The sequence below is a fragment of the Prunus persica genome, chromosome G2 (genome assembly GCF_000346465.2).
Source record: "Prunus persica cultivar Lovell chromosome G2, Prunus_persica_NCBIv2, whole genome shotgun sequence".
Taxonomy (NCBI): Eukaryota; Viridiplantae; Streptophyta; class Magnoliopsida; order Rosales; family Rosaceae; genus Prunus; species Prunus persica.
Window position 1 is genome coordinate 12,072,090 of NC_034010.1, and position 18,636 is coordinate 12,090,725.

At 38.0% G+C, this 18,636-nt stretch overlaps 3 protein-coding genes across 5 annotated transcripts; all 3 read left to right on the plus strand.

The window, feature by feature from the left end:
• Nucleotides 2,360–6,150, plus strand: LOC18780107 (receptor-like protein 12). Of its 3 annotated transcripts, XM_020556387.1 has the most exons (3): nucleotides 2,360–2,773; nucleotides 4,607–5,795; nucleotides 5,902–6,150. In XM_020556387.1, the coding sequence occupies exons 1-2, from the start codon at nucleotides 2,413–2,415 to the stop codon at nucleotides 5,776–5,778; spliced, it is 1,533 nt and encodes a 510-aa protein (XP_020411976.1). In that variant the 5' UTR covers nucleotides 2,360–2,412; the 3' UTR covers nucleotides 5,779–5,795; nucleotides 5,902–6,150. The 3 variants fall into 3 exon arrangements, with proteins under 3 accessions (XP_020411976.1, XP_020411974.1, XP_020411975.1); XM_020556385.1 differs by having other exon boundaries at nucleotides 2,360–5,795; XM_020556386.1 differs by having other exon boundaries at nucleotides 2,360–5,795; nucleotides 5,908–6,150.
• On the plus strand, nucleotides 8,964–9,722 carry LOC109947326. The gene is made up of 2 exons (XM_020557267.1): nucleotides 8,964–9,518; nucleotides 9,600–9,722. The coding sequence occupies exons 1-2, from the start codon at nucleotides 8,964–8,966 to the stop codon at nucleotides 9,720–9,722; spliced, it is 678 nt and encodes a 225-aa protein (XP_020412856.1).
• Nucleotides 15,075–15,980, plus strand: LOC18780253 (probable LRR receptor-like serine/threonine-protein kinase At1g12460). Its single transcript, XM_020557268.1, has one exon. The coding sequence runs from the start codon at nucleotides 15,075–15,077 to the stop codon at nucleotides 15,978–15,980; it is 906 nt and encodes a 301-aa protein (XP_020412857.1).

An 18,636-nucleotide genomic window follows, 5' to 3' on the forward strand; every position in this document is an offset into this window, starting at 1 on the left:
AGAGTTGGTTGTACCTTGTACATTTTTTTTCTCCTTCTTTTTCAAAAATTTGGTATAGTCCAGTTCTAATGACATAAGTGAAATTAAACCTATATCTAAGAGCTCCTTTCAAAGAAAAAACATAAAAATGGTGAAATAATGTAATTGAGCAATTAAAAAAGCAAAAGGAAAAAAAATAGGAATTACCATTTGTTGACGTTTGAGTTAAATGTGAATGTGCGAAGACTTAAAAGTCTAGTTTCCACTCAAGCAAACCAGAAAATTGAAAAGACTTTACAATCTTTTTGTGTGAGTCAGTCATCATGAGTTTGCATACGAAGACTTCAAAGTCTACTTGAAGATAGGTCCACAACAAGCTCCTTGCCCAAAGTTACAATTACTAAGATGGACCAATGCTAAATAGGATTTAATTAGGATAATTAGTTGATTTAAGGAATACCTCTTTTTCACGTGTTATTTTTTTTATTGACCGGTGAAATATGCGTTTCCATAGATCCTGCATTGATTGGCTTAGTAACTTCCTTTGCATCTAAAGAAAATTTATTTAACCCTAAAAATAATGTTACTCCATCTTGAGACGTTTCCCCTTAAACTTGTTTGCCACACTAATCACAAGGTATACTAGTAAATGTTTCAAACCACCTAGGATAATTTTTTAGAAAATTCGGTATAAGTCCAATTCTTATGACAGAATTTGGGTGCAATCCACACATTTGTTGTTAGTAATTCAAGTCCTTTGACTTTTGTGCCATGTAGGATTACTTACCTTTTTTTAATTTCTAAGGTTTATATTTTAATTTCTTAATTTTTTAATTTATGTTGTGCTTCCAATTTTGCCCCTAAGATAGAAATCAGGTAACCTAAAAGACAGCAAAATATCAAAATCGCATTAAACAATCCTCAGAGACCAAGAATAGAAAGAATCGAAAAATCATATCTTCCACAATCAATTATGGAGAATGTTTTTGTTGGATATTTATTGGAGAATTTTTGCTCATATATAAACAGACTAATCTGTTCATTTGCACGCTGTTTAACAGTTACACTCTCACGCTTGTTCTGGGTTTACAACCTATTGTATAGGTAAGCTCCTGTCGTATATGTAATCGTGAATTATTAGAAGGAACCCACAAATCTTCCTATTAAGGAACCAAAAAATCAGTGAAAATTGGCAAAAACAGAGCATTACTTTTGGGATTTCTGCGATTTGGGGGATCTGAGATATGCAATTTGGTGAAACCTTCTACTTTCCGTTTGTATATAATGGCAGTAGTTGTAAATAAATTAAAATTTGTGGTCACACTATTTGCTTAGGTGGCTGCATGACTGGGCTTTAGAACTGGAATAAATAGGTAACAATTACTGTCCTGCAATCAAACTGTATTCTTCAAATTGGACCCATATCTAAGAGCCCCTAATTTTTTCAAGCATTATTGTGGAGATAGCAAAATAATATTATTCCTGTTACAAGAAATGTTTTTCCTTTTTGAATGATACATTCAAATGCATTTGAAATTGAATCTACATATACAGGGTGGTTGTTCACATGGCATGGTATGAGAGCATCATTACTCCTTTATATGGTTTTGTCTGTTAGGAAAATAATCAGTAAATGTTTTATACTATAGGATCACTATATTATTGCACAATTCTTAAAATATAAACAGTAGCAAAATTACGAAATCTGTATAAATGTGCAAATATATAAATTAAGTACAGAATACTGACTTTTATTGAAGATAGAGGCTTGCGTATTTGCAATGTCCTAAAGACAGAATTTCGCCTCTTCTCAGTGCTTGAAGTTCAACATGCGTCTATCTCCCAGGATTCAACTATCTATAATTCAAGGGTCCAGCACTGGATCCTTGAATTCTGGCGAACGTTGGTGTGCTTCTCTCCAATACAGTTGGTAACTTTAAGATAATATGAGATAGTTTAAAGAAAAAGAGATCCGTCTTATGGCCTAGGGCTTGTGGTTTTATAATAGAATTACACCCCTTTATACATGTTCAAATTCAAACCGAAAGATAAGTCTTTCTGGTTTGAATTTAACTTCTGCCAAAGAAATCCGAAAAATAAAAAATAATTATTTTATTTTCGGGCTAGGTATATTTCTTTTATTTTTCAGAGACCCCAAGAGGCCCAAGGCCCAAGTCTTGATTATTTAAATATTAATATTAATCAAGCAAGCCAACCATGATAGTCTTCACTACCAAGCCCATCAGCCCACCAATCCTTATTTAATTGATGTTAAGGTTTCATGCTTATAAAGCATATGGAACCTTTTGTTTTCTCCAATGTGGGACATTTGGCTTTCTTCCTTTTTTTCCTATATATATCTGATGCAAGCTAGCATATATCAATATACACTTGCAGTGTTTTTGCATGTGCATGTGCTTTTGATCAATTAACATGAAGGGCGACGGAAGGTGCTTGAAACTCTTTCTTGCATTATCGATCCTTTTCCTACAAAACGTAAAAGGAGGAGAAGTTGGCCACAGCCACAACCACAGCCACAGTCACAGCCTCAGAGATGCTAAAGTGACAGTGAGGTGCATAGAGAGGGAAAGGCAAGCACTACTTGCATTCAAACGTGGCCTGGTGGATGAGTTCAATCTACTCTCAACTTGGGGTTCAGAAGCCGAAAAACAAGATTGTTGCAGATGGGAAGGAGTCTATTGTAGCAACCAAACTGGCCATGTGATTCAACTTCATCTTGGATATTCTTTCCTTGATGAGATGTTTCAACCTGCTTTTGAATATTCTTTCCAAGGTAAGATGATTAGTCCTAAACTGATTGAGTTGCAGCATTTACAATATTTGCACCTTGCATCCATTGATTTCAATGAGAGCCAAATTCCTGATTTCATTGGTTCTCTAACCAATCTAAGATACCTCAGTTTCCATTCCTGTCATTTGGTTGGTCAAATTCCAAGTTCGTTTGGAAACCTCACGCAATTGCAATATCTCGACCTCAGCTATAATTATCAGCTTCAACCAGAAAATCTCAATTGGCTCGTTGCTCTTTCTTCTTTAACGGATTTGGGCCTTGCATCCTTTGATTTCAATTGGAGCCAAATTCCAGATTTCATTGGTTCTCTAACCAATCTAAGAAACCTCAAACTCTCTTCCTGTAATTTGGTTGGTCCAATTCCAAGTTCGTTTGGAAACCTCACACAATTGCAACATCTCGACCTCGCCAATAATCAGCTTCAACCAGAAAATCTCAATTGGCCCCCCGCTCTTTCTTCTTTAACAGATTTGGACCTAAGCGGAAACAATCAAAATACTGTTTTGGACCTTGCATCGATTGATTTCAATGGGAGTCAAATTCCAGATTTCATTGGTTCTCTAGCTAATCTAAGGTACCTCAGTCTCAGTTCCTGTAATTTGGTTGGTCAAATTCCCAGTTTGTTTGGAAACCTCACGCAATTGCAACATCTCGACCTTAGCGGTAATCATCTTCAAGCAGAAAATCTCAATTGGCTCCCTGCTCTTTCTTCTTTAACGTATTTGGACCTAAGCGGAGCCAATCTCAGTACTGTTTTCGATTGGCCAGAAGCAGTACTTAATAAGCTCCCTAAACTAGAAGAGTTGACCTTGGTGAACTGTAGTCTTCCTCCTCCTCCTCCTCCTCCTCCTACTCTTTACAAAACAAATTCTTCTACATCTCTTGCGTATGTTGATCTCTCTGACAACCATCTCACTTCTTCAATATTTCTTTGGTTGTCCAACTACAGTACAAGCCTTGTTGCTCTTGGCCTCTCCAACAATCATCTATCTGGTTTCATTCCCAATTTCATTGGAAACATGAGCTCTCTTGTGGATCTGGATCTCTCTGATAACCAGATTAAAGGAGCGAATCCAAATTCGTTTGCAAGGCTGTGTAATTTGCAAACATTGCAGCTTCAAAGAAATCATCTGAGTGGACAATTATCTCAACTATTGCCTAGATGTGCTCAAAACTCATTAGAGGAATTGTACCTCTCTAATAATGTTCTTGCGGGGTCATTAAACAATCTTACAAGCTTCTCATCTTTGGAAGTCTTGCATCTTAGCGCCAATCAATTAAGCGGAAAAATACCTGAAAGTGTTGGGCAAATGTCCCAACTGTATGACATTGATTTCAGCATGAACTCTTTGGAAGGGGTGGTTTCAGAAACTCATTTCTCAAAACTCTCCAAATTAGAATATTTGGATTTATCCTCTAACTCACTAGTTTTAAACTTTAGTTCTAATTGGGTTCCTCCCTTCCAGTTGAGATACATAAATTTGACGTCCTGCAAGGTCGGTCCCCTTTTCCCAAAATGGCTTCAAACTCAAAAACATTTTTCCCTGCTTGATATTTCTAATGCTGGAATATCTGATAGCCTTCCAAGTTGGTTTTGGAGTAATTTTCGTAGCGCAGACATTATTAATCTCTCACAGAATCTAATCAGAGGAATACTTACAAATTTGACAGCAGAATTTCCATTTTACGCAGAACTACATTTAAGTTCGAACCAAATAGAAGGTCCAATTCCCTCAATTCTATCACAAGCCTCATATCTGGATCTCTCTAATAATAACATTTCAGGGTCGCTTTCTTTCCTATGTGCAAGTGCAGATATGAGTTATCTTAATCTTTCAAGCAACAGTTTTTCTGGAGAACTTCCGGATTGCTGGAGCCATTTGGAGAATAATCTAGTCATGCTTGATTTGAGTAACAACGCTTTTTCCGGAAAAATTCCCATGACAATAGGCTCTTTATTTCAAATGCAAACTTTGAAATTAAGAAGCAACCGATTTGTTGGAGAATTGCCTTCATCGTTGAAGAACTGCACAAGTTTAGAGGTTATTGATCTGGGAGATAATAAATTATCAGGACCAATACCTACATGGTTAGGTGTGAGCTTCAATAATTTGGTTATCCTGATGCTTTCCTCTAATCACTTCAATGGAAGCATGCCCTCGCAATTATGTCATCTAACACGAATTCAAATTATGGATTTTTCTGTGAACAACATCTCTGGAAGCATACCCAAATGCCTCAACAATTTGACTACTCTGGCTCAAAAAGGAAATCCAAGTCTATCCAGTAGACATTCTTATACGAGACTTATGGGTAATAACACAGCTGCTAGTGCTAATTATGAGGATGATGCAAGCTTCATATGGAAAGGAAGAATGCAGACATACAAAAGCACTTTGGGACTTGTGAAAAGAATTGATCTCTCAAGCAATAGATTAACAGGGGAGATTCCAAGTGAAATCACTCATCTTGTTGAGTTGGTTTCTTTAAACCTTTCAAGAAACCGGTTAACAGGTCAAATAACTCCAGAGATTGGAAATTTGCAGTCATTGGATTCTCTTGATTTGTCAAGAAACCAGATAGATGGAAGAATTCCGACAAGCCTTGCTCGGATAGATCGTCTTAGTTTCTTGGACCTGTCATATAACAACTTGTCTGGCAAAATACCAACAGGCACTCAGCTCCAAAGCTTTGATCCCCTTGATTATGCTGAAAATCCTCAACTATGTGGACCTCCACTTAAAAAGATGTGTGCTGATCAAAATGAGCCATTGAGCAATGAAGAGGATAAGGATGAGTTTATAACACTGGGATTTTACATCAGTATGGGGATTGGATTTGCTGCTGGATTTTGGGGAGTTTGCGGCACTTTGATATTCAATAGGTCATGGAGATATGCATACTTGAAGTTCTTGAATGGTTTAAATGATTGGCTCTATGTGAAGATAGCTTTGAGCAAGCGGCAACTAAAGCTAGCATATGCTTAGTAGATAAGCTCGCAACGGTACTCTCTCATTCATCATTAATTTTGTTTTATAATTATTTTTCTTATTGCATTTTTTCCTTTTCTCCATACTGACGGGTATTAGTTTGTTTACTTTGATATTTAGCTGCAGCATCTAAATTAGGAGAAAAGTAGTTGTAGCTGAATGCCTTCTTTCAGTTCAAGTGTGGAAGATTGCCAGTAGCCGCACGCACAAGTATCTGGAGAAGAGTTTACGAGTTAATTTGGAGTGCTTAGTAGGAATAAATATTATTCATATTAGTGTTAATTACTTGTCAGAATAATTAATTCGGAATTCTCCAATTAATGTTTTTTAATATATTTGTTATAGAGAAATAAACAGATCCATTTTAATCCAAGCTCACTCCGATTAATGTATTAATTCCAGCTATAGTGTTATTTTAATTAACTAAGTTAAAGCCAAAGCAGACTTGATTTCAAGTTACAATGTGTGGCTCTGTTTTGGTCATCTATTTGCAACGTACAGCTTCTCCTGTTTTGGTCATTCTTTCCTTTCATAATTCAATATCCTGTTCTGGGCACATGGTAGAAGATGCCTTTTTGTAAACAGACTTTTTGTATTTGGTCAGGCTTGCAATGCTCTATTTTGTGGATTTTAAGATTGTATTAGGCTTACTTGTGAGCTGCAAAATGCCTTGTACCAACGTTTATGTATAAAATGTGTGCTAAATGAGTGTAGAGTACAAGATTGAAGGTCTTCCTGGAAAAGCAATCACAAGCATTTTCTCTCTTTTCAATTTGTAGAAATGTTCAAGTTCTTGCCCATTGCTCGCAGATATATAGTATTGTGTAGCATAAAGGCTCCAACATATGCAATTCCATCAAGGCCTGCAGGCCAATCACTGCTGTCTCTTGGTTATTACAAACATTTGTAGAGCCATAATGAAAACTTGGTAGGCAAACCCAAATACTCGCATTGACCATTTGCATAAACTTGATAGGCTAGCAAGGGGCTTGTAGCTCAAGCGGTTAAGAGCATCTATCCCTACACTCGAGGTCCTAGATGTGATTACCTCGTCCCAATATCGCTTGTAACCAAAAACAAACAAAAAACTAGATAGGCCAGACCCAGATGAACCTGGTTTTCATAAACTTGTTGGTCAGCTTGACGGTGGCTTATTAGAAGTCCAAATTGGTTGAGAAAGTAATGTCCACCAATTTTAGCAGATACCCTTTTGGATAATTTTGAACAGAGCACTTAATTGTTAATGACTAGGGCCCCAAGGGTAAGTTCTAGGTATGTTACCTTAGGCCTAAAATAACCCTTTTGTTGTGATGATCTTTAAAGGGTGACCAAGAACGTACAAAATTTTGTTCATTAAACCATATTGTAGAGGCTATCGAAAGTTTGCCTGCACCTCCAGAAATCAAGGATCCATCGCAGAGGCACAGAGGAGATGTTAGTTACTTTATTTGCACAAGACCTGGGAGAGGTCCAGTTGTGCTGTCAGATGAAAGTCAATTTCTTCTCGACCCTGAAACTGGGTTGAAGAAGTAAGTTCAGAAGCATTATCTTTCTTTCACGGTGTTCTGTTCCTTCTCAGGCCAATTCAAATGGCTGTATGAGCCAGAAGTAATTCGTTTCGGATGATCCTTTTAGGCTGAACCCAAGAAATGCCTTAAAATGATTATCTGAGTTCATCGCAGTTGGACAGTTTCTGTTGCTTGTTTCATGTATCTGTAACTTGCTTTTTGCTGTTTTAAGCCAATTATGGTCTTTGTACTCATTGTCTTCAGCTTCTCGTGATCTTTTGGCAGCATCGCCTGCAACTTCTCTATCTCTCTTTCTCAATCTCGTCAAGCATTTGAACATAATGGCCAAATTTCATTGTAAATTAATTACGTGCCACAGCATGTCATGATGAAATAAACAGCAGTGATTGGTGCAGTAAACCCTTTTAATGGTTCCATATATCAGTCTGGTCTTTCATAATCTTTTCTATGATGATAGAATGCAGCAGGTTTCAATATTTTCTGCATGATACATTAACATCTTCATTTTCAATGTGATAATGTTATGTTCATTGCTTTAAAAGAAATGAAACTTCCCCATTTTGAAAGAAATGAAACTTCCCCATCTTCATTTTAGATGTTTTTTTAATGACTTTTTTTGTGCTACCAGGAGCAGAAACTGAGTGGGGAAATTTGATTAAAAGACCATTCATTCGGGTTCCTGAGATTGGAAATGGGAAGTCTTTTCCTTACTCGATTTCAAATCTATGTTTGGAACAGCTAGCCAATATGCTACTGAAACCTCAACTTCTTAATCATGCTGGAACTTTAGCTGCTCTACAAACTAGCCCACGGCCTATGCAGCCGCCTTTGGAATCATTACTTTACCACTCCCAACAAACTGATATGCCTCATTCAGATTTCAATAGCAGAAATGGTTCGCTTCCATTCCTAGACAATGATGAATGCATATTTTTCCAGTCTTGTCAACCCTTTGCTGGGTGTTGAAATATAAGTAGTCAGCTGATAGAAAATGTAACTAAACCTATTTAGCTAATGGTGTATTCACTTAGTCACTAAAATGACAGGTGTTAGGCTTGAGTAGTGAAAGGCTGTACAAGCCACGTGTAATGTTTCTAGAAAGCAGTTTTAGATGAAGGGCTGTGATACAAAGCATGTAATTGTATCCAGCTGGTCTTTCTAACTAAAATATAGCACACACAGAGTCTGCTCTTTTCGATTAGAGTATTGAAATACAAAGCTTCTGTTGAATCGATTCTTTGTGTATTCTCTTTGCTCTCTCCACTATTCTTCACAAAACTCGAACATGGCCTCAGAGCCAGGTTGGATCATTTAGATCTAGGCGTAATCTGTGAAGTCACTGAGCTCAATTGAAGCTCACCTGAAGCTCTGTTAAGCATCTGAGAAGAGAAATTAATTGATTTGAACCAAAAGATGTCTGGGTCTGGAGGCTCGGAGGTGAGGACGCCAATTTTCTCCGGTGAGAACTACGAGTTCTGGAGGATTAAGATGGTAACGGTTTTCAAATCTCTTGGACTATGAAGTCTGGTAGAAAAGGGGATTCCAACCCTGATTCGAAGAAGAAGAAGAAAGCTGAAGAGTCATCGGAAGAAGAAGCTGATGCAGAGATGATCGTTGTGCTCATGAAGGATTGCCAACGCCGACTCAGCCAAAATGGCATGGAATCTGCTCTATAGTGAATATCACGGTGGTGATCAGATCAGGTCAGTGAAACTTCAAAATCTCAGAAGTGAATTTGAATCTATGAGAATGCGTGAGAATGAACCTCTAACTGCATATCTCACCCGGTTGAATGAATTGATAAATCAAATGAAAACATTTGGAGAAGTGCTATCAAATGAAAGGCTGGTTCAGAAAGTGTTAATTAGTCTTAGTAAAGTATATGACCCTATCTGCTTAGTGATTGAAAATACAAAGAGTTTGGAGACTATTGAATTGCAGGAGGTCATTGCAATTTTGAAGAGCCAAGAGCAGCGTTTTGACATGCATAATGTGGACACAGCTGAGAAGGCATTTGGCTCTTTCTCAGTCAATACACAAGGGCAGAACAAGAATAGTACTCAAACTGGTTCTGCTAAGTCTCAGAAAAATTGGAAGTCTAACAACAAACCATGGGAGTCTAGACCTAAGCCACAACAAGCTGGTGCTGCACAGAACTCAAATGGATCACAATATGTGCATCAAGATGGAGTGAAGCCTCAATGCAAAGTATGCTCTAAATTTCATTTTGGAGAATGTCGATATAAGGGTCAATCTAAGTGCTATAAGTGTGATAGATTTGGACATTAGGCTAGGGACTGTACTGCAAACAAAGGAGTACAGAAAGCAAATAATGTAAGCCAAGTAGAAGTAAGGGGAAATTTGTTTTATGCAAACTGTGCAATCTCAGAGAAGAGTGAAAATGGAGAGTAGTATATAGACAGTGGTTGTAGTAACCATATGACTGGGAACAAGGAGCTGTTAATTGACATAAACACAAATGTCACAGGCAAGGTGCAAATGCCAACAGGGGAGCTTGTAGGTATAACTGGTATGGGCACTTTAGTACTTGACACAGGGTCTGGTACAAAGTATATCAAAGAAGTCATGTATTTGCCTGGTTTGAAAGAAAATCTGTTGAGTGTAGGCCAAATGGATGAACATGGTTATCATTTGGTGTTTGGAAGCAGCATGTGCAATATTTTTGATGATTATTCACTGGAGAATCTTGTCATGAAGGTGGCAATGAGAAAGAACATATGCTATCCATTGTCACTATCTTCAAATGACTTTATTGCACTAAGAGCTAGTGTGTCTCCATCTACCTGGATTTGGCACAAAAGAATGGGGCATTTACATTTAAAAGGGCTAAACCAGCTCAAGGAAAAGGAGATGGTGCATGGTTTGCCGCATTTGGAAGCTGCAAATGGAGTCTGTGAAGGCTCAGTTTGGGAAACAACATAGAGAATGGTTTCTAAAGAACCAAGCATGGAGGGCAAGTACTCCTTTTGAGTTAATATACATGGACTTGTGTGGGCCTATGCAAAATGAGTCAGTTGCAGGTAACAAATACTTCATGCTTCTCATAGATGACTGCACAAGAATGATTTGGGTCTATTTCCTTAGATACAAGTCTGATTCACTAAATTGCTTTAGAAAGTTTAAGTCTATGGTAGAGCTGCAGAGTGGTTTTAAAGTAAAATGTGTAAGAAGTGATAAAGGAGGAGAGTTTACATCTAGTGAATTCGATAAGCTGTGTGAAGAGGCAGGAATTCAAAGGCACTTTTCTATGGCATATACTCCACAACAGAATGGAGTGGTAGAAAGGAAGAATAGGACGGTGGTAGAAATGGCAAAGGCTATGTTACATGAGAAGGAGCTACCCTACTATCTGTGGACAGAAGTTGTACACACTGCCGTGTACATATTGAATAGATGTCCTACCAAGGCACTCAGAAACAAAACTCCTTTTGAAGCTTATAGTACAAGGAAACCAGGTGTTGCTCATTTAAAAGTGTTTGGCAGCGTCTGCTTTGTACATAAACCAGCTGAAGGGAGACAGAAATTGGATGCCAAGAGCACAAAGGGAGTGTTTGTTGGTTATGCGACTTGTGAAAAGGGTTATAGAGTTTTTGACCCTTTCACTAAGAAGCTCTTATTGTCAAGAGATGTTGTATTTGATGAAGGAGCAACCTGGAATTGGAAGGAAGTGGCTGAGAATCAAGTGCAAGTGATGAACTATGAAGAGCAGCCTAGGAATTCTGAAGCAACACCATTTGAAACATCTGTAGGAAATCAGAATCATGGTTTCATGTCAGGAGAAAGTGTTTCACAAGGATAATCAAATAAAATAGGCAGCAGAGTAGAAGACACTCAAAGTTTTGATCATACTCCATTGAAATGGAGAAAGCTGGATGATATTTTAGCACAATGCAATCTGTGCATTATGGAGCCTAAGAAATTTGATGAAGCTGTAAAGGATGAGTCATGGATAAAGGCAATGAAAGATGAGTTGTCAATGATAGAGAAGAATGCTACATGGGAGCTTGTTGACAGACCTACGGAAAAACCAGTTATTGGAGTTAAATGGGTGTTTAAAACCAAGTTAAATCTGGACGGTTCAGTGCAGAAAAATAAGGCAAGGTTAGTGGCTAAAGGATACTCTCAGAAACCAGGGGTAGACTACAATGAAACATTTGCACCTGTGGCTAGATTAGACACAATCCGAACTCTAATTGCATTAACAGCACAGAAGAGTTGGAAGCTGTACCAATTAGATGTTAAGTCAGCTTTTCTAAATGGCATCTTAGAAGAAGAAGTGTATATAGATCAGCCGGAGGGATTTGTGGTGAAGGGGAGTGAAAGCAAGGTTTACAAGCTGCACAAAGCTCTATATGGCTTGAAATAGGCACCAAGAGCTTGGTATAGTGAAATTGATGGTTATTTTGCTGAGTGTGGTTTCACAAAGAGTCAAAGTGAGGCTACCCTTCATGTCAAGACAAGAGGTGAAGCAAGCATCCTGATAGTGTCTATCTATGTAGATGACATAGTCTACACTGGAAATAACCAAGCAATGTTGGAAGAATTCAAGCAAGATATGATGGAGAAATATGAGATGACAGATTTGGGACTCTTGCACCATTTTTTGGGGATGGGAGTGACTGTAAACCTGTGGCTATCCTTCTTGTTCCAACTGAAAAATTAAGTAAGGATGATGGGAGTGGTTCCACAAATGAGGAGCAATATAGAAAGATCGTTGGAAGTCTGCTGTATCTCACAGCTACAAGACCTGATATTATGTTTGCAACTAGCTTGCTTGCAAGGTTTATGCACTGCCCCACCACCAAACATCTTGGAACAGCAAAACGGGTTCTTAGATATGTGAAAGGAACACTTGACTATGGTCTGGAGTATGTGAAGGGAAAAGAGGCAGTTCTAATTAGCTATTGTGACAGTGACTGGAATGGCTCAGTGGATGATAGCAAGAGCACTTCTGGATATGCATTTTCTTTTGGAAGTGGAGTGTTTGCTTGGGCTTCAGTCAAACAGAACTGCGTTGCACTCTCTACTGCAGAGGTAGAATACATTAGTGCCTCTGAAGCAACAACACAAGCTATTTGGTTGAGATATGTTTTGGAAGATTTCGGAGAATTTCAAACAGAGGCCATACCACTAGACTGTGATAGCATCTCAGCTATTGCCATTACAAAGAACCTTGTGTTCCACCAGAAAACCAAGCATATTGATCGAAGGTACCATTTTATTAAAGATGCTTTGCAAGAAGGAATTGTGGATTTGATCTATTGTCCTACGAATGAGCAGCTAGCAGACATTTTTACAAAGGCTCTAGCTAAAGATCGTTTATGCTATCTTAGAGAGAAGCTCGGTGTGAAATCAGCTCACAACTTAAAGGGGAGTGTTGAAATATAAGTAGTCAACTGATAGAAAATGTAACTAAACCTATTTAGCTAATGGTGTATTCACTTAGTCACTAAAATGACAGGTGTTAGGCTTGAGTAGTGAAAGGCTGTACAAGCCACGTGTAATGTTTCTAGAAAGCAATTTTAGATGAAGGGCTGTGATACAAAGCATGTAATTGTATCCAGCTGGTCTTTCTAACTAAAATATAGCACACACAGAGTCTGCTCTTTTCGATTAGAGTATTAAAATACAAAGCTTCTGTTCAATCGATTCTTCGTGTATTCTCTTTGCTCTCTCCACTATTCTTCACAAAAACACTGGGACACTTAGATCACTGGGGCTTTTGTCTGTGTTTGATTTGCAAGATTCTTCAGCTGCAGCTCACTTCATCCCATCGAGATCCAGGTAGCCTTAATTGTATTTCTAACTCAAGCAGTCTGAGACATTTCTCAGATGAGAGCAACAATCAAAGTGGGACTGGATGAGATTTCTACACTAAAGAAAGCAGATTTTCACAACCCCTCAGATTGCTTGGTTGGTAACCTGAGCTCGAGCCAGGATCTTCAGTCTCAGTGTACCTCTGCCAGCCTAGGCGACTCCCAGGCTTTCTCCAGGCAATACCTGGCAGACAACTCAGGTTTGCAACTAGGATGCATTGTTGAGGTGTTTCTCGCTTGATGGTGCCTGATATATTGATCTTATTGTGCATTCAGAAAACTCAAGCTATCTTAGTTGATCTTATTGTACAACATTTGTGTTTGATGTACTTCCGGTCTCTGAAAGAGGTTATAAAACTAAATGGTTTATTTATCCATACTTTTCCTGGCTTAAAAAGCCTGAGGCCACAGAATTGAAATTACCAGTACAAAGATATTTGATAACTGATTCTTCAACTTCTTGGAGGAAAACCCAGACCATGCTAACAAGCTAGGATCAGAGAAGGTCATACATATTTGGATGCTAAAATACATCAAATATTGAATGCCTTAATACATTCAAGAATACACTATGATTCTTTCATTTCCTAACAAGTCATTGTCCAGAGAACAGAACAGCTAATATCTCCTAAAATAGAAATCAAGAAATAAAGTAGCTTTTAAATTACAAAACAGATTCTACCTCCAGCTTGCTTGCAGTCAGGAAAATAAGCAATTGATGACGCCCTTATTGCGACCTTGAAGGAATTTCATGAAGATGTTAAAAAGTAATTAAGCCACACAAATTTTGTGCACTTAATGTCAAAAATTAGCTCAAGTAATTACAAGATATTCACATTGAATCCATACAGAAAAACCAAAAGCAGCAGATGATACACACATCAAGCACGTCTCTTACGAAGATGCCAAGAGTTAGGTTCATGGTATCTATCATATAGCAGTTCAATATGTTCTTGATGCTTGCGCTTGCTCATCTTGGTGGGATCTGCCACTTTGAAGAACCTGTGCCAGTTCCACGAGCCATTGGGGTCGACGACCGTCACCTCGCGCATGTACTCCTTTGTGGTCATAACCAGCTCATGGTAGATCACCCAAGCTGGTTGTCTCTGGAAGACGGCGCTGCTTGGGTGTATATAAACAGGTTGGTTCTCCACTAGGGTTTTATACACAAACTTATGCTAGGTTTTTATACACAAACTTATCCTAGAGCTTACATTGGCATGTCAATCAATGAAAACTGTTAAAGGCGATGGTAGGATGTGTAATATGCCATCTGAATTTCCATATCAACTTTTAAAACAGTTTTGCCAAGAAAAACAATTGCGGTATCAAAATGCCTAACATGTCCGCACAAGAGAGCCCATTTGAAGAGCATATACTGGCAATTTAGCTATACACAAAAGAGTAGCTATAATTTATAAAGATACTATACTTAACCACTGAAAAAATGGTGGAAAAAAGCACTTCTGCTAATAATGCTCTGAAAACAGTGTATGTAGTAACATCAACATGACAACTCGTAATGACCTATTCGCTGCTCAGGTACCATATATCTAGATTTTAAAACCCAAACTAGGCCTGAACAACATTTCAACATTTCCATCAAGTACAGACAGCAAAAGGCATGCCTAATCCACGACTACTGCAAAAATACAATGTACCAAACATGAGCAAACCTAGAACATTAATCTACATCTTTTAAAACCATTCATGCACATGTGAAACCAGAAAAAAAGATGCATGCAACCATGAATAACAACGCTTTTTCCGGAAAAATTCCCATGACAATAGGCTCTTTATTTCAAATGCAAACTTTGAAATTAAGAAGTAACCAATTTGTTGGAGAATTGCCTTCATCGTTGAAGAACTGCGCAAGTTTAGAAGTTATTGATCTGGGATACAATAAATTATCAGGACCAATACCTACATGGTTAGGCGTGAGCTTCAAGAATTTGGTTGTCCTGATGCTTTCCACCAATCAATTCAATGGAAGCATGCCCTCACAATTATGCCATCTAACACACATTCAAATTATGGATTTCTCTATGAACAACATCTCTGGAAGCATACCCAAATGCCTCAACAATTTGACTACTCTGGCTCAAAAAGGAAATCCAAGTCTATCCAGCACACATTCTTATATCAGAGTTATGGTAATAACACAGCTGCTGGTGCTAATTATGAGGATGATGCAAGCTTCATATGGAAAGGAAGAATGCAGACATACAAAAGCACTTTGGGACTTGTGAAGAGAATTGATCTCTCAAGCAATAGATTAACAGGGGAGATTCCAAGTGAAATCACTCATCTTGTTGAGTTGATTTCTTTAAACCTTTCAAGAAACCGGTTAACAGGTCAAATAACTCCAGAGATTGGAAATTTGCAGTCATTGGATTCTCTTGATTTGTCAAGAAACCGGATAGATGGAAGAATTCCGACAAGCCTTGCTCGGATAGATCGTCTTAGTTTCTTGGACTTGTCATATAACAACTTGTCTGGCAAAATACCAACAGGCACTCAGCTCCAAAGCTTTGATCCCCTTGATTATGCTGAAAATCCTCTACTATGTGGACCTCCACTTAAAAAGATGTGTGCTGATCAAAATGAGCAAACTGGCTTGAGCAATGAAGAGGATAAGGATGAGTTTATAACATTGGGATTTTACATCAGTATGGGGATTGGGTTTGCTGCTGGATTTTGGGGAGTTTGCAGCACTTTGATATTCAACAGGCCATGGAGATATACATACTTCAAGTTCTTGAATCATTTAAATAATTGGCTTTATGTGAAGATAGCTTTGATCAAGCGGCAACTAAAGCTAGCATATGCCTAATAGATAAGCTCGCAACGGTACTCTTTCTCTCTCATCGTTAATTTGGTTTTATAATTATTTTCTTATTGCATTTTTTCTTTTCTCCAAATTGACGGGTATTAATTTGTTTACTTTGATATTTAGCTGCAGCATCTAAATTAGGAGAAAAGTAGCTGTAGCTGAATGCCTCCTTTCAGTTCAAGTGTTGAAGATTGCCAGTACGCGCACGCATAGGTATCTGGAGAAGAGTTTATGAGTTAATTTGGAGTGCTCAGTAGGAATAAATATGAGTTATATTAGTGTTAATTACTTGTCAAAATAATTAATTCAGAGTTCTCCGATTATTATTATTATTATTTTTTGTTTGTTGAGAGAAATAAACATATCGATTTTAATCCAATCTCACTCCGATTAATGTATTAATTCCAGCTATAGTGTTATTTTAATTAACTAAACCAAAGCCAAAGCAGACTTGATTTCAAATTACAATGTGTGGCTCTGTTTTGGTCATCTATTTGCAACGTACAGCTTCTCCTTGTAAATTGGGGGTCAGCTTCTCCTTGTAAATGTGTGGCTCTGTTTTGGTCATTCTTTCCTTTCATAATTCAATATCTTGTTTTGGGCACATGGTAGAAGATGCATTTTTGTAAACAGACTTTTTGTATTTGGTCAGGCTTGCAGTGCTCTATTTTGTGGATTTTAAGATTGTAGTAGGCTTACTTGTGAGCTGCAAAATGCCTTGTACCAAAGTTTATGTATAAAATGTGTGCTAAATCTTGTGTGTGGAGTACAAGAATGAAGGTCTTCCTGGAAAAGCAATCACAAGCATTTTCTCTCTTTTCAATTTGTAGAAATGTTCAAGTTCTTGCCCATTACTTGCAGTTGCAGATATATAGTGTTGTGTAGCATAAAGGCTCCAACATATGCAATTCCATCAAGGCTTGCAGGCCAATCACTGCTGTCTCTTGGATATTACAAACATTTGTAGAGCCATAATGAAAACTTGATAGGCTAGCAAGGGGCTTGTGGCTCAAGCGGTTAAGAGCATCTATCCCTGCACTCGAGGTCTTAGATGTGATTCCCTCCTCCCAATGTCGCTTGTAACAAAAAACAAATAAAAAACTTGATAGGCCCACTACTAGCAACACTGATATTGTCCCCAACTTAACCACCTATAAAGCCCAGTTGGTGTGGGGTTTTATCACCAAAGGCCTAGGTGATATTAGTAGTAGAACCATTCATTATATATTGTATTTTATTTAATCAAGTTTCCGATGTTTGACTCATTCTTCAACACGCCCCTTCACGTAGGACCACCACATAGCAGGCCACACCTGGAGCCAAGTCCACATTAGAGTCAAACATTCACGCCCAACACGTGAGCACCACGTATTGGGTAAAGGGTAAGGGTAAACATTCAAGCCGAACATGTGAACACCACATATTGGGTAAGGATAGAGACCCAATTCAGGCTCAGTCAATCAAACCTGCTCTGATACCATGTTAAATTCAGAGAGACGGGCTATCTGCCCACTACTAGAAACACTGATATTGCCCCCAATTACAAAGCCCAGTTGGTGTGAGGTTTTATCACAAAAGGCATTGGTGATATCAGTAGTAGAACCATTCATTATATATTTTATTTTATTTAATCAAGTTTCCGATGTGGGACTCATTCTTCAACAATGTCCACCAATTTTAGCAGATACCCTTTTGGACAATGTTGAATAGAGCACTTAACTTGATTGTTAATGACTAGGGCCCCTAATAACACAGAGAGAGAGAGAGAGAGAGAGAGAGAGAGAAAAGAGAGTTGAAGAAGAAAGACAGAGTATTTTTAGAGAGATTTGTATATTGATCTTTTCATCATGACTGATTACAATAATGACTCTGTTATATACAGAGTTAATCCTGGATTCTGTTATATACAGAGTTGAAGAAGTAACATTCGGATGATCACCATTCAATACATGGCCTTCCTCCTAAATGTCAACGTGCAATATTGAACTTTGGGTTAAAGTAGCTTGAATTCCCCCAACATCATGACATTGTATGACCTTTGTACTGATGGAGCCTCGAAGCAAATGATCGACAAACGTCTAGATCCAAGAACAATCAAATGAGAATGACAAACATCTAAATCCAACTTCCAAGAACAAGCAAATGATCAACAAACATCTAGATCTATTTAATAATGCAGTCCCCCTCACCTAAGGTCCTAAAAATGAGGTCATGTGAGGTCCTCTTTAAAAACGGCCCTTAGATTAATCTAACGGCACATATCATAAATAATATTAACCCACACTCATACTCCTTGTTTTATTCAAACGCACGTTCAAACGCTTGTCTTCAGCTTCTCGCGATCTTTTGGCAGCATCGCCTGCAACTTCTCTAACCTCTTTCTGAATCTCTTTCTCAATCTTGTCAAGCGTTTGAACGTAATGGCCAAATTTCATTGTAAATCAATTACATGCCACAGCATGCCATGATAAAATAAACAGCAGTGATTGGTGTAGTAAACCCTTTTAATGGTTCCAAATATCTGTCTGGTCTTTCGTAATCTTTTCTATGATGATAGAATGCAGCAGGTTTCAATATTTTCTGCATGATACTTAACATCTTCATTATCAATGTGATAATGTTATGTTCATTGCTTTAAAGTGTGGCCAGAGGTTAA

Excerpts from the sequence above, each read along its gene's own strand:
- LOC18780107 (XM_020556385.1), top strand. The coding sequence starts at position 2,413 with ATGAAGGGCGACGGAAGGTGCTTGAAACTCTTTCTTGCATTATCGATC.
- LOC18780253 (XM_020557268.1), top strand. The coding sequence starts at position 15,075 with ATGGTTAGGCGTGAGCTTCAAGAATTTGGTTGTCCTGATGCTTTCCAC.
- LOC109947326 (XM_020557267.1), top strand. The coding sequence starts at position 8,964 with ATGGCATGGAATCTGCTCTATAGTGAATATCACGGTGGTGATCAGATC. Across the intron at positions 9,519-9,599 it reads GAGTGAAGCCTCAATGCAAA|GCTAGGGACTGTACTGCAAA; the intron begins GTATGCTCTAAA and ends TTTGGACATTAG.